The sequence below is a fragment of the Halichondria panicea genome, chromosome 5 (assembly GCF_963675165.1).
Source record: "Halichondria panicea chromosome 5, odHalPani1.1, whole genome shotgun sequence".
NCBI classification, from domain to species: Eukaryota; Metazoa; Porifera; class Demospongiae; order Suberitida; family Halichondriidae; genus Halichondria; species Halichondria panicea.
The window spans coordinates 3,118,752-3,134,011 of NC_087381.1; the positions used below are offsets into that span (position 1 = coordinate 3,118,752).

Below are 15,260 nucleotides of genomic sequence, written 5' to 3' on the forward strand. Positions count from 1 at the left end.
AGTTCTATGCCTGTAACTGTTCTAACTGCATAATTCTGAGGCTGTGAGAGCAAGTTTGACTGTCTCCACTGATGTTCAAATGACTGTTTTGCTGTTTTTGCAGTAAATAAATCAGTTGTTGACTGGTTGCCTAGTAATTATGGTTTATAAACAACCTCAGCCTCGGGCTGCGCCCTCGGCATTGGTTGTTTATAAGCCATAATAACTATAACATATATACAGTGCCTTCAGCTTTGAGAGTAAATTTAACCACAGAGTGAGTAGTTGTACTTAAATGTATCTCAAGATTGGAACATTTCTAAGAAATTGTGCTGATACCATTGTGTATAGGTGAATAAATAAGCTACAACCTTATTTGAAAATATTTCCCCAAAAGTTGTTGTAGTGGGAAATCATTTTAGGTAAAAATGGGGGTGATCGTAAAATATATGTGTAACATGAACTAAAGTATTTCTGGACAACTTTTTTGTATCAAAAGATAGAAAATTTATTAACAATTAATGTGCAACAACAATTAGACCCTTAGCCGACAAATTTGCTTGAGTTCTATCGCTAAGCGAAAAGGCACCTAAAATATCCCATAATTGAGTATTAATCAGTACGTGTACTTATGTAAGCTATACGTAACCATGCATATGTTAGCTAAACTATTCAGGAATGTTGTGCCAAAGTTCCATACCTTAGCCGAAAACAATTCATAGCTAAGCGATTGTCCACTATAGAAAAATGTTGGTGTTTTATAAACCACCACATACCCACCACCTTTGGTTGCCATGGAAATATTTTTGAATATGTTTTAGATAATTTGTTCACCAACACAATGGTATCATCATATTTTCTAGAAATGTTCCAATCTCAAAATATTTACATTTATGTACTAACACGTACCAAATTGCGTTATTTACTCTATAGACTAAAGGCACTGTATATGCTGTTAAATCATTGATCAGGATAGAACGTGCTCCACAGTGAATACATGTGCATTTGGTGGTGGGTTCAGGGGGTCCAGCCTACCACTGACAGTGGTTTATGGCTGGACCCCCCTGCACCTACCATCGAAGGCACAGCACCAGCTAGTGCGTCTTAATTGGAATGCTTGCTTGTGCAGAGTAAATTCGTTCTCTTTGAGTGGCAGCAATGTGAGCCAAGACGACGACCTCCTTTGCCAGTCTCACACAGATTTCTGCATGTCAACTAGAAGTTAATAGTTTAATTCAACTTCAGAGATTCTCTCTTTGTTCGAGCATCGCACATCCAGTTTCATTGGTCAGCAAATAATAGCTTGCCTATATACAGTGGTCATCTTGGGCTAGGATGTGACCCCGAAGGACCACTATTATATGTCTGCTGTAGTTCATCGTCTCACTCACCGTCATGTGACGACAGTCCACTTGTATTTTCCAATATTTACACTAATGTTAATTTGTGGTACATGTATATAGAACTATATATGTATCTAGTTAATCTGTTAAAGACCATGGCTACATGATTCAGTTCATCATAATTGTTCATCATAATTATTTTGCGTTGGAAGTCATTAATTATTGTATCATTAAACACATTTGGGGTAACGTAACCTCATATATATATAATTATACGGTATAACCCCCACCCCCCAATAAATGACACCTCCGAAAAGCGGACAAAACCTCCTGCACCAACCTGTCCGTTATTCGAAGATTCCACTGTAGTACCCCCCCTCTAGTCTGCGAACAGCGAATAGACTTCTTATAAGTCTATCAGTCGACGAGAATACTTAAAATGCAAGTCGAGTATCAACCAAGAGCCAGCTTGTTTTTGCTGCGAACATGCATAGAGCTATATATATATTATAGATCTATATAGGTGCACAATTATGATCTAAATATTTTTCGTCCTTGCAGCTAACCCTATAGGGGCAACAACGCACGGAGCGCATGGAGCCAGAGGGGCGGCATAAGGTAATTAACAATCATAAAAGTCAAGGAAGCAATTAACCCAGCATAAGTTATAGTCATTCATTAACGTGTTTTATACTACAGCACAGAACAGGAAATAAAGAATTCTAGTCTACATGGCAGTCATCTAAAACCTAAAAACACATGCAAGAATTGTACAACTACTATTAAAGTATGAGCTAAAGACACTGTTGATCAGCCGTAGTCTAATAAAAATAATTGCACAAGCTAGTACTATATTAAAGTACGAGCTAAAGTATATATATATAACACTGTTATCAGCCGTAGTTTAATACAGTTACACCTCTCGCGCCTCCTGTACAGAGATTATTTATGCTTAATTTGCATTATACGTGTAACTATTATATATGCACTTACAACCGAACACACATTACTTTATAATAATTATGTATAATTTTATGTATACTAACCGCTAGAATCACTCGCAAAACGTTAGCAGCAATCTCTTCTACACAACACACTTGCCATTATTTCAAAATTGCTTTAGCATTTTAACATGCAGTATAGTCTGTATGCATGCACTTACAACCAAAACACAAATTATATATACGTATACTCACCGCTAGAATCACTCCTAAAACATTAACAGCAATCTCTCCTTTTCCCAGTTTCAGTAACATCTCTAAAAGGTTTATATAATTATTATGTCGCATTGTATTTCTCTCCAGGATTGAAAACACCTCATCATGCCTGCCTGAGTATCGTTTTTTGCATCGTTTCTCACGTTTGTTTTATCAGCAGGGTTTCATCTAGTAGGGGGGGGGGGGGCGGGGGGGAAGCTTCCCCCCCAAAATGCTCAGCTTCCCCCCCCAAAAGAGAGGGGAAAATAGGAGAAAGAAGAGGGAGAAAGAGGGGAAAAGGCCGGGAATGCACATTGCCAGGAGTCAATTGCTAATAGGCACCAACAACAAACAATATAGGGGGTGTGGTAACCAAAAGTTGGCGTGGCCTTCAATTTTTTGCACTGGCGCGTGCGGTTTTCCCCCCCAAACTTAAAATCCTAGATGAAACCCTGATCAGCATTATTCAGTCCCATCATATCAAGAAGCAACTCCACATTGTCAAAATGGCCAGACAAGAGAGAAAAATGAGCTGCCGGAATTTCACAGTTTATTTGTATTTGTTCCACACTGTGTCTACTCATTAGCTCTTGAAGCGCTGCACCTGGTTCATAATCTGCATACGGAACGTTGTTATAATTATTTTAAGTCAGCAATTGCAAAGTGTAGCACAAAGTGTAGCAAAAAGCTAAATAACCTAATACAAAGTGTTAAGTAGAAATGTGTACGTCAAACTCACTTGATGCTTTGGGCTCTTTATTGGCTCTGGATCCTTCTGATGGTGCTGGTTGTTTTCCTGATACGGAGCAAATAAAAAGTACATCAAGCGGACGGATATGCAGTTTCAGTCAGTTATTATACTTAGGATGTTAGGTACTGTCTGGAGTTTATTAAAAGGAGTAGTGTCCAACTCCCACGCACATTCCATTCTATGTCTATAGGACTGAATTCGTCACTAACACAATCATGTAGTTGTGTAACTGTTAACCATGAATTGTGGGTTGGAGGTACAAACCACAGCATGACCATGCATGCGTGTGTGTGTGTGTGCTGCATGATATCTTCTTTACTAATTAACCACCACACCTATACGCACTCCCCTAAAAACCGTAACGTGGTTTCTACTACAACTGCCATTGTTGGATACCTAATAAACTCCTGGATTAATTTTTTATGAACCATGCACTATATCCAAGCCACCCCACCTCCAGAAATAGGGTTGGCTAATCCGAATTAGAACCCCGATTTGAATCACATGTCAAACACTGCTGTAGAAGTTCGAAAGAGTCGAACCTCGTGGAACACATGTGAAACTACATGCACAGTGGTGAACTTTGAAGAACTCGAATAATTATAAGTCGAACCACATCAAACACATGCATGTAAAACTACGCTAGTATATAGTTCGAAAAAGTTCATGTTAAGCAAACATGCAGTTTTGTGAGAATGCTGCACATGTTCGATGTGGTTCGACTTTTTGAACTACGGCTCAACTTAGTTAACCAGTTTTGTAAGAGTGTGTTCAATGAGATTATGCAAGAACACGAATTCTAATCCGGATAAGGCCTCGTTGTAAATACAAAATAGACATAATTATTTCCATGACATACCCATTGGCAAGCTAGAGGCGGTAGAGAATTCTTCTTTGAATGCATCATGGTCCTGTAAAGAGTATAGTATAGTTTCACAGTCAATGCTCACAGCAAAACAGTCAATGCTCATTGCTTGTACTATAACTATAGCATGTATACAAAAGCTTGCAAAACGTTGCAGGAATACAATATAAATTATCATCATAATAGTCTCATGAATCAGCCGCCCTTCCAGGATAGTGCCAGTGGTAGCCTCTATATAAGAGCTCCTTTCTTCGTTCCTCTGCATGGTATGGCATTATTAAGTCAATTAGTGCACTTTGACCTCGGCTAACCTTCTGTATTTAACGCCACTAGACATGCCGCCTGTGCCAAATATTCCGTTCGTTAATGGCTAGGATTGGTTACAGGTTTATGAGCAGTTCTGCTGCTAAACATCAACTTCACCTCATTTTTGTGGCCATTAAGGACACAGCACACTACGTTATAGTTGTGACACATGCACGAGTGCGGCCCTCGGGCCTACGTCACTACTGAGCCAATATATCCCATGTGCGCACGAGTGCTGGGTGTATAACAACTGATTTGTTGCATCCTGTATAATAGTTAGACACTGTTTAGGAAGTTTCTACATAATTTAGAAGCCCAAAGGGCTGGTTGTAGTATCCCGAACGCAGTGAGGGTTCTACTAGCCCTGAGGACTTCTAAATTATGTGGAAACTTCCTAAACAGTGTCTAAGATTTTAGATCATAGCAACCGTGAGTATTTAGCCAATCAGATTTGAATGTTCTTATCTAATCTTTGCTATATGATTTTCTAAGTGAAGTACATGATTTTATAAATAAGTACATGATTTTCTAAGTTGGATAGAACACTTTCTTTAGCCAATCAAATTGCAGTATTTATGGCAAACATGATCTAAATCCATATATATATGGTCTGTAAAAGCTTGTAACACTAGTTAAGAAACTAGATTTATCTTGCAACCAGTTCAGCTACTAGTGGCTAGTGAGCTATGACTATGTGAGCGATGGCTCTAGATTTGGATTCGCTACTAGTGCCACAAGATTGTTCGCTGCAAATGTTCCAGAGAAGTTAGTAAGCTGAACGTACACTGGTCATCGCAGTACAGAAGGTCTACGAGTGTATGAACATACTTCCATGGAACAAAAACAGTCAGTGTCTGATATCATTGCTTGTTCTTCTAAACAGGACTTCAATGTCATTGCAAAAGAAGAGACTAGCAGACTCACTAGCTCTGGAAATCCGAATAAAATTTCTTTTGACAACTCAGGTGAAAACTGCACTTTCAATGTACAAATTTGTCCAAAAACAGTGATTGTTATTATGTTATGTGTGCTTGATGGTTCTTGTTATTGAAAACCAATTGTTATGATTCAAAAATGATTTTAAAGTATAATTCACCGGAAGTCATGAATACTTAATGCAAACCACAAGTAACTGCAACGGTGTTATACTATAAAAGGAACCGTTTCAGGTTACTGGGTGGGCTTTAGGTAACTTAAGCCACACTATGCCAGTATCCAGATATTGGCACAGTTCACCGTCTGACCTGTGCCATATGGCAGATATTGGCACAGTGTTTCCTTGATCTGCCCACTCAAAATGCAACAATTACCTTAGCTATATAGGTGCTATAGGAACACAAGCATGAAAACGTGCTCTGTGTACCTCTAGCTACTTCACGACAATCATGATTATGCGTTCTTCATTTCCAAATAATACTCACCATCAGGGGGTATAATTATGTTTAAAGTGTTGGAGGGGTCATTGGAAACATGCATTTGATACAATAAGTTCCCACGTTAATTTTCGCAACAGTTTTAGAGGCGAAACACGGATGGTTTCAGGTCCATCTGTGCATTCAATATGTAAAAGCATCACGTGAACTGCCTCTGTTGCCAATCCCTCTCTTCAATCTATGGTTACATGAAACAACCCAATTTTGCCTGACATCTTTCTTGCCATGCACAGGGCCTTGTTGATATCATAATGAATAAAGGGTACAAAGGTCAATAATGGAAAGTGGGAAGTTGAAAAAGCATGCACGCTCAGGATGGGAAACTATAAGTTCTATGTTGGTAGCCTAATTAATAAAGGTTTGGTGCCTACACCGAGGCATCAGCACCCACGGTGCTTTCATTCTTCCTAACGGTTTTGAACTCACTTCAATTTATCACTGTTCATATCATTTATCACTGTTCAGCCTCATATAATAACGTAGAAAAAGAGACAGAAATTCTGTTAGTAGAAATGTCATACTATACATAAATTATTAAATTATAATGTGGAATTGAATATAATTATACATAGCCAAGGAAAAATAAACCAAGAAAGTATCTATTATTAGTTCTACAGCTAGAACATACAGAAAGAAAAAGTTTTATAATTAAACATCAAGAACTGTTACATAACATCACATCAACAAAAAACAAACAATCACTGCACAATTAATCGTCAAATCCCATGTATATATACATGACATCTTCTATCTATGATACTAACACAAACAGCTCACAGTTAACTCTGTTACAATAATGAAACTAAACTGTCAACTTAGAATATCAGACTAAATACTAGCTATTATGTGCAGTAGGAAAGAGTGGCATGTCCAGGCCAATGCATACGAATGTTCCCCAGAAAAACCAATGGTCATACGATGACTCCATTTTCATCATCCTTTTCGCATGTGCAAGAGCGTGAGAGGGTGGGACACCAGGTTTGCAAACTTCCTGGTAAAAATGAAATGAAAATCTAGCAGCGCTGTCATCAGCTAAAGGCCAGAGGGTAGCAATCACGGTTTGAGCACCAGCAGAACGAAACGCTTGAGCTATACTATTGATTGCTTCTCCATAAGAATAGAAACCATGAGAGGACACACAAGTCGAAAGGTACACAAGACGTGTGCCACTCAGTTCCATTCCACAAGCTGCAAGAGATGTCAATGTTCCTGTACCAGCAAATGGATGAATTCGTGATAGATTTCCAGCCTGATATGTATTTGCACCAGCCAGGCGAAGACCAGTTTCTATGTCATCTAAAAAAGAACTGCGAACGCCTCTGGGCTTGGGAAAGGAGAAACCATGTGTTGAAAAGTGAAGAATGAAAGGAGATTTGACACCTAAGACTGAGCTCAAGGTGGCATCATCTAAGAAGTGAGTACAAACCACAAGTGGAGCACCAGCACCAGAGAGGACTGCACAGATTTCATCAGCTTCTTGCTGGCTACCAGGCAGCATTGGGACCATTGGTTTTTCAGGTAAAGGTGATGAGAAAAACGAAGTAAGACTAGAAGCTATCCCCCAAAACACAGAATCATTTTCCGATAATGGCTTTTCCAGATTGAAATTTGGGTTCGCAAAAATAATACATTGTTTTATCTCTGATTCTTTAGAACTAGGGCCCAAGATATTCTGACCTCTAGGAATAGCCGCTATAAACATCTCTCGAAGAAGTTCTCTTGCCGAAGAGAGGTAGACGGTGTTGCATTTCTCGGAAAGCAGTTGCCCATCTTCAAGTGGCAAGAACTCAAGTGGCAAAACACACAGTGCACCATCTGGACAAATGAATAGCCGCTTTGTTTCTGATTTGCTAATTATCTTGCACACGTCAGGAGGAAGCAACAGCTTGCTAAGATCACAAGCAACTGTCTTACTAGCCTGTTCGTCTTTGACATTGGAGAGCATTTCAGACCATTTCTTGCACAGTGGAAAAATAATCTGAGGGTCGACAGGTCGGACTATTGGATCTTCTTCAGGTTGATGTAGTACTAAGAAGCCTTCATGGGCCTGTGGGTCACTGGATTCACCTTCTCTCATATCTAGAAGATATTCAAGAACAAGCTGATCAGGTTCCAATACCGATTGAAGTTGCACATAGTTTTGCCGCAGCAGGCAGAGAATAACTTGCTGGCCCATTTCCAAAACAACTCGGTTCATCTCCTTCTTGTGTTCCTCGGCAATTGCTACTATGGCATCATTTCCAAGTTGCTGCTCAGAGAGATCCATTCGTTCAATGGCTTGGAAGGTTTCGAGATACTTGCTTCCTATTCCAAATCGAATCAGCATAGTACGAAATTCTGAGTAAATGCATTTCCACCTGACCAATACATCAGCAACTAGGCTATCTTCTGTACCAATGAATGCTTTCACATTCATAAGAAGGATACTTTGAGCTGTGTGAAACATCATCCCAGCTTCATCGAAGCTAAAGCTGCTGCTGTTGATTTGCTCTTGGAAAAGCCGTAGATAGGCTGACTCAGCTAGCTGGAATGCTTCTACTGCCATTTCACGCATACCAAGTTTCAGCAGTCTATCTGTAATTGAAGTTGGTAAATAATTCATGTGCATGGGATATAAACTAGGAGAATGTACAACATTGTGGGGCGAGCGTGTGTTATACCGCTGTTTATTGATGAGAATATATATAGAGTATAATATCTAAGATCAGCAACCAAGTATTATCATCAATCACTGCTACCAGCGTTTGTAGAAGGACAACTATAATTATACAACTATATACGTGACAGACTCTTTTTCAAACCTATAGCTATAATTATACCAAAAATTAATTGCAAGTGAAGTAAAGAAAACAATTTACCTGCATGGCCTCACCTGGAGTATTGTGCTCCAGTATGGGCAAACACAATTATGTATTCTTAAAAAAGTTTAAAGAAAAGCAACTCGATTTGCTCTAAGTGGATTCTCACCATCAGAGGTGAGATTGGCCACGAGATCTAGCACTATATAACATTATAGTTTCTTAGTGATGATTTGCTAAGTGACTCGTTTTGTGGTGTTTGTGACTCTGTTTAGGGGTTGGTAGAGTCAGGAGCCCATAAATAAGAGAAGGAGCGGCTGACTACGGGGATCACGTTTCGTAAGTGGTTATGACCGCATTTCCATATATGCAGAGTCACTTAAGTGGTTGAATCCCTACACGTGTTATACACAATACAGGGCTGCGGTTTGCAAGCACTTAGTCGCTTCCAAACAAGGAAGTGCGGTTTCACCGGCAATTATGAGACGTGATCCCCGAGTATACGTTGAAGTTAGCCGCTCCTTCTCTTATTTATGGGCTCCTGGTAGAGTTAAGCTCAAGATATTGCTATTCTTTTATCAGAGTGTCATACAGGGGGGGAAAGGGGGGATCCTAGCTCCAATTCCCCCCCCCCCTTTCAAGTACTAGTTGTATGACTGAGTGTCCATAGCTGGTTACTTTTCTCGTTTCCCCCCCTCTACTTCAAAATCCTGTATGACACCCTGTTTATTATGTTCAAGTTAACAGCCGATTATTCTTTTCAAATCGCCTATTATTCCCACCATGTCGTGGCACACTGAAGTAACATCAAACAATATATAAACAATATAATAATAATGGCCATATGACTCTTTAGAAAATGCTTGTCACAAATGGTGCAATCTGATTGGTTACTGAGAGGTCCCTTATTTCACTTAGAGACCTCAGTAGAGGTCTTCGTTCATTATATGTACTTGCTTATGGAAATTTATGTCATAGTAACCATGATCGATGCAGCGCATCTTTAAAAAATTAATTTTTTAATTGTGTTCTGCAGTGCAGCTTTGCAGCTTTTATCTCACTCTTGCAGCTACCAATAGCTAGTGCTCTAGTGCAGAGCTAATTACTAAGTAGAATAGCAACTTTCTATTAGCAGTTTTTGCTATGCATGATTCTCAAGAGACGGAAATGGCCTTCAATGTGAGTTTTTTATGTAGACTTAGCCAGAGCGAAGCTTTAACGTTCCTTGAGGCTTGTAGAAACTCTAGCTTGGTTGCAGAGTCTTCTTTGTGTTAATGTTTTAGCTTGCTTAGCACTATTCAAATCAGTTATAGGCCTCGTCCAATGGTCATGATCATTATGGGATTATGAGACCCTCAGGCACTTAGTAGCGCCCTCGCTGCGCTCGGGGGCGCTACAGCCTCGGGCCCTCGGGGCCCATAGAGACCTTGGACTCACAGCTATTATAGAATGCCAAGGATCGAGATAGTTAACCACTATGCATACAGTACTTCCGTCAGGCCTAAATGTTGGCTCGTATTGACCTGTATACTTTCAAAACCTGCCTATTATTCTCATTTATGTTATAAAGGTAATGCCAGCATAATTCTCACTAAAAAAAGTTCCTATCATGCTTAAAATTATACCAGCATAATCTACCAACCCCTACTCTATTTGCAGTTTTACGATTTTTTTTTTACCTACAACCCTAGCTGGCCTATTCTTGGGGCATAAAAACCAATTTGGTGCGGCCCTAGTTATAGTATTAATAATAATGCTACTGCGAAATAAACGTCAAGCTCATATTTATTACTGCTGAAAAATTAGCCAAAATATGGGCATGGCTCCGATTTTTGATGATTTTCCTCGTGGTGCTGCAGTGTCTAGCAATTATAGGGCCAGTACATACACTAGTTGGGCCGGAGCCCAACCCTTCACACCTGCGTAAGGTTGGGAATAGGGATTGATTATGCTAGCTAAGCATATGAATATAATAGGGAGACTTCTAGGAACTAGCATAATAGGGGACTAAACTAGCTTGTTGCCCAGTGAGTGGGTATACCTGATGGCATGGTATATTTTTTCAGGTATTAACTTCTGCTATTTCTATGAATGAGAGTAAAAGCGCGAACATTTGTATATTCACAGAGAGTGAAAATTTATTGACAAACGATATGAATATCATTCACAACTTGACTACATGTACCAGCAAAATGGGGTGCATGGAAAAGCAAGAAACGGAAAACGGAAATATCTGATGAACGCCACTACCAAATTCTGTGCTTTTTACAATGAACATAAGAGCGGAGGTGTAGGAAGATGTATTTGTAAAGGGGTGCTGGGGGGAAGCTATACTATTGTTATTAAGATGCAGGCTCTCTTTCTCCCTACTACGTTCCTCAATTACGTGCATTATGGGTGCATGCAAGATCGTCTCAAGGCCACCCCATTAAATTAAACGTGCTGCCAATGGACCTAGTAGCCCAAGAATCAAATCTGCTCATTCTCATCTAACAATACTTTTAACTTTTAACTTTGAAAATTTTTGCCGTAAAAAAAACAAACTATTGTTATTCAAGTAACTAGGTAAGGTACTCCAGCACCTGTGCTTCCTACGCCCCTGGAGTGAATGAAGTGAACCTGTCTGAACATGAAACCTGGGTACATGGAAAAGCAGGAGGAAGGCATGTTCTTTCCAGTATCTGAGAACTGCAAATGTCAAAGGACTTAAGAAATTGAATACATGCAGTGTATTACTCCCATTCATCCAGGTTTCAACTGTTCTGAAATATGACGTTAGTATATAATTGCCCTTACGAACGCTGATAGCAGTGATTGCTTATATACGTGGTTGCCAATCTTTGGTATTTTACTCTAGTTATTTTCATATCAGAAGCCTCTGTTCGTATTATACTGTTTACCAAACGCCATCACTGTGTTGAATTTAAGAGTGCATGAACTTATGCCTGGTCTGTGATCTGTGGCACTGACCGCATGTGTGTGCAATTATGAGATCAGCATGCATGCATGCATGTGTGGTTTGTGGGAAGTGTTGGCTAAAATGTTTTTTATAATTCTACTAGCTATCTATGTGTGCGGTGGCATCCAGAATTCAAAATCGAACAACATGAACAATTGTATAATAGTATCATTTGCTTTACATTAATTTGTCTCTGTACAATGTTCTGTCTCTCTAGCTAGTTAGCTCTGTACAACATTTTGGCTCTCTGATCGAGGGTCAAAGATCAATCGCGTAGGCGATGTTGCTATAAAAATAGACACCTATGCATATAATTTGCATTCGATGATATCGAGTTGCATGCCATATACTGGCAACTATACAAAAATTATTTATGAGAGACGTGTAGGAATGATCTGATGAACAATAGCATACGATAATTATACCAGAGAGTATAAATTTTTGTGTTATTCATTGCATGATTAAGCATGTAGCGTGAACATTTATACCTACGAACATTAATAATGCATGCACCAAAACCGATACCGTATTACTAGAGTATTTTACGGGTGAAAACCCTTTGCGAATGAGCAGAAAATTTGACCCTTTGCGATCTAGCTATTGCGTTCTGGCAAGGACATGAAATTTCCGGATTAACGGATGTCATTAATTGATTACGAATATCATTAACGAAAACACTTTTATAAATGTATTATGATATTACTGTGGCCAGAAGGGAAGCTGCTAGCTAGAATTGTCTATTTACATTAGGTTTTGTGGATTTTATTGTTGCGAATTGATCGACAATCACAAAGTCCGCAAATGTTTGATGCTCGCAAAACATTCTAGTAATACGGTAATCCACGAAAATTGATTCCACGAAAATTTACACCCTCGAAATATATCCGCTATATATATACGGTAGTAATTAAGGTTTAGGAAAGGGGCACTAACAGGGGTGGATCCCGGAAAATGAAAGGGGGGGGCTAGTAGAAGAGGAAAAGCCCTGTACGAGGGTGGCGGAGCTACCCAGGGGGTGGGTACGGGAGGAGCTTTTTTAGCTTTTTACACTTTGCTCACAATTTGACCTTCGAAATTTCAGTGAATACTGAATACGAAAAAGTTAATACAAAAAACTCGTTCTAATCAACAAAAGGATTGTATGTACCGTAGATGTTACATGTACATTAAAATTAATGAAAGAATCACAATGCCTACCCAGACTGCACTGAGAATGAGAGGGGGTGAGGCTGCGGCTGCTTCCTCGCAACTGGCTGAAAAAGTCTGAGAACTGTGCTCCAGAATTCTATGTTGCAGTTGCAAACATTGCGCAAGGCTTAAATTAGTATGCTTTATAAAATATAGTCTAGCTAGCTAGCTAGGTCCAGCTAGCCTTTACTCTTAGTAGCTAGACCTGGCTGTTGTCTAGCATCTCTTAAGTCAGTGAGTCTACAGATGCATAATGCACTTGTCAATATAATGCCCCACCCCCCCCCCTACCGGGGATAGGTGGGGATTAGACCAATCACAAGATCTAATACCCCTACCTTTGGGCATGTTTATTTGGTCTAATCCCCTGGTGCAACATGGGGGTTATGTGGGGATTAGACCTGTATCACACTATAGCTATTTCTTCATGGTTTCACTGTAGCGAGAAGATAACAAGTACAGAATCACTATATAAATATTTTCTTACATTGACAGCTATAAGCTTACTCCTATAGAGCTAGTGAAGAGTCAAGGCAGAGATTGCTTCAGGATTAAATTTTGCTGTCACTGTATATGTGTTGGAAGGAAGAGTGTGGGCAGATATCATGTGATCTTTAATTGACCTTTGACCCAATGCATGCATCAGGTGATTTCTAAGTGATCTGTCTAAGTCCCCTAGGTAGGGGAGCAAATTCAAGTCTAATCCCCAACTAATCCTCACTTATCCCTGGTAGGGGGGAGGTGGGGCATTACTTTGACAAGTGCATAAGTATTAAAGGTTGGTGGCAAAATTGTTGCATAACCTCAGACTACATACGTAGTTTTTTCAAAAGGGGGGGCCTAAAAACCACCCCCTGGATCCACCCCTGCTTAATACAACCAAGAATATAACCTTTGATACATAATACTGTTTTGCTGTCTCTCTATACACTTACCAATGCAAAACAGAACATCCTGAGCATCTTGACCAACGAAGGGAAGTGGGCTGCCCAGTGGAGAGCGCACTGTAGCTTCCAGGTACTCAAGCCTCTCTTTAACGAATTCTGCAACTTCGTCAGGTGATGTTCCTACCATTCTGCTTACTGCCTTTCCATGCTCAGGAGCATATGACACAGGGTCAAATCCAGGCTCCTTTCCAAGCCGTATTTGAGCTAGAGCAATCGACACCATGACGAGTTCCTTGTATGACTCAAGTCGTTTAGGGCAGCGTTTTACGTATTCTTCCACTTTTTTGATAGAATGCTCAAGAAACGAAACCTCTTTTTTTGTGAATGCAACAGGAATCATAGCCCATGCTTCAAGAAACTCCTTGTAAATACCCAGAAGTTGCTCTGCATATTTTTCAGACGCCAGAAGTGACTTCTCAAAAAATGGAAGGCATGCTTGACACGCCACTTGGTTTACATGCGAGTCGAGATTGATGGTATTGAGTGTGATGCTGCGCACGGTAACAGCTACCAGAACAAGGCTAATGATGGGGCAAATAATCGGGTAAAGGATAGGATCCACTGATGTATGCAACCATGTAGCAAACTCATCTGAATTTGATAAGAGGGAAGTGACAGTTTTCACGGGTACTCGTGCTGTTGATGGATTTATCTTAGCAGCCTCGTTAAGGCATTCAACCCACGATTGCTGATAAGGACATGCGGAGTGTCCAAAAAGGTGCAAGATGCGATCAAGCTCAGTGGTGATTCGGTAAAGGTTTTTGATAACTGGCTCTATTTCTTTGTTTAAATTAGATCGGTAGATAAGTATATCAAGAAAAGCATCAAGATATATCTCTGAGAGGACTAAACATCCACTTGGCACGAGCTGAAGTGCTCCAGGAAACTTCTGTTCAACCAGAGACTCATGAATTATTTGGTTCACTTTCACCCATTGTGCCACACAATCACGCGATATTGCATCGCTACCACGTAGCTTGTAGCCTTCCTGAGCAGCAACCATGGCATCGTCGTATTTTGCAAGTCCAGTGAGTGCAACTGCCTTACGGAGATAACCCCTCGCAAATGTCGGTACTAGATTTAGACATTTTGTGGCATCTTGCAATGCTCTCTCGAAGTTGCCTACGCCACTGTAGGCCAGACTTCGGTTACTGTACACAGCATGACTTGATGGGTCGGCTCCCAACGCTGTTGTGTAGAAATCGATTGCTTGTGTATAGTTTTTCAGTTTGATGCAATTGTTTCCTTTTTCCTTTAGTTCATCGAAGGACATCTTCAGAGCAAACAGCAATAGAATCTTTTTGCACGCTAGTTCTGGTTAAGGTTACGGTAGGTACAGTCTACCCACTATTAATTAAAGTCTCTCGAAAGCTATTTCTTATTGGCTTGCACAGCGTATAAGCTATAAGGTATTACCCTGTACTATACTATACTGTGTATACTGGACCCTGCATACGGTGATCCCCCTGGGAAACTCCCCAACACATTGCGGTAG

General features: G+C 40.0%; 1 protein-coding gene across 1 annotated transcript; it reads right to left on the minus strand.

Annotated features, from left to right (window-relative positions):
- Positions 1-2,973: 2,973 nt before the first annotated feature.
- On the minus strand, positions 2,974-15,213 carry LOC135335814 (uncharacterized). The gene is made up of 4 exons (XM_064531380.1): positions 13,754-15,213; positions 4,129-8,447; positions 3,258-3,314; positions 2,974-3,134 (listed from the first exon to the last, which is right to left on the minus strand). The coding sequence occupies exons 1-2, from the start codon at positions 15,036-15,038 to the stop codon at positions 6,709-6,711; spliced, it is 3,024 nt and encodes a 1,007-aa protein (XP_064387450.1). The 5' UTR covers positions 15,039-15,213; the 3' UTR covers positions 2,974-3,134; positions 3,258-3,314; positions 4,129-6,708.
- Positions 15,214-15,260: the final 47 nt, after the last annotated feature.

What these genes read in the sequence shown, in the direction of transcription:
- LOC135335814 (XM_064531380.1), bottom strand. Translation starts at nt 15,038, where the DNA reads ATGTCCTTCGATGAACTAAAGGAAAAAGGAAACAATTGCATCAAACTG. An exon ending in GGATGTTCTGTTTTGCATTG is followed by an intron (nt 8,448 to 13,753) that starts GTAAGTGTATAG and finishes CTTCAATTACAG; the next exon opens with ATAGACTGCTGAAACTTGGT.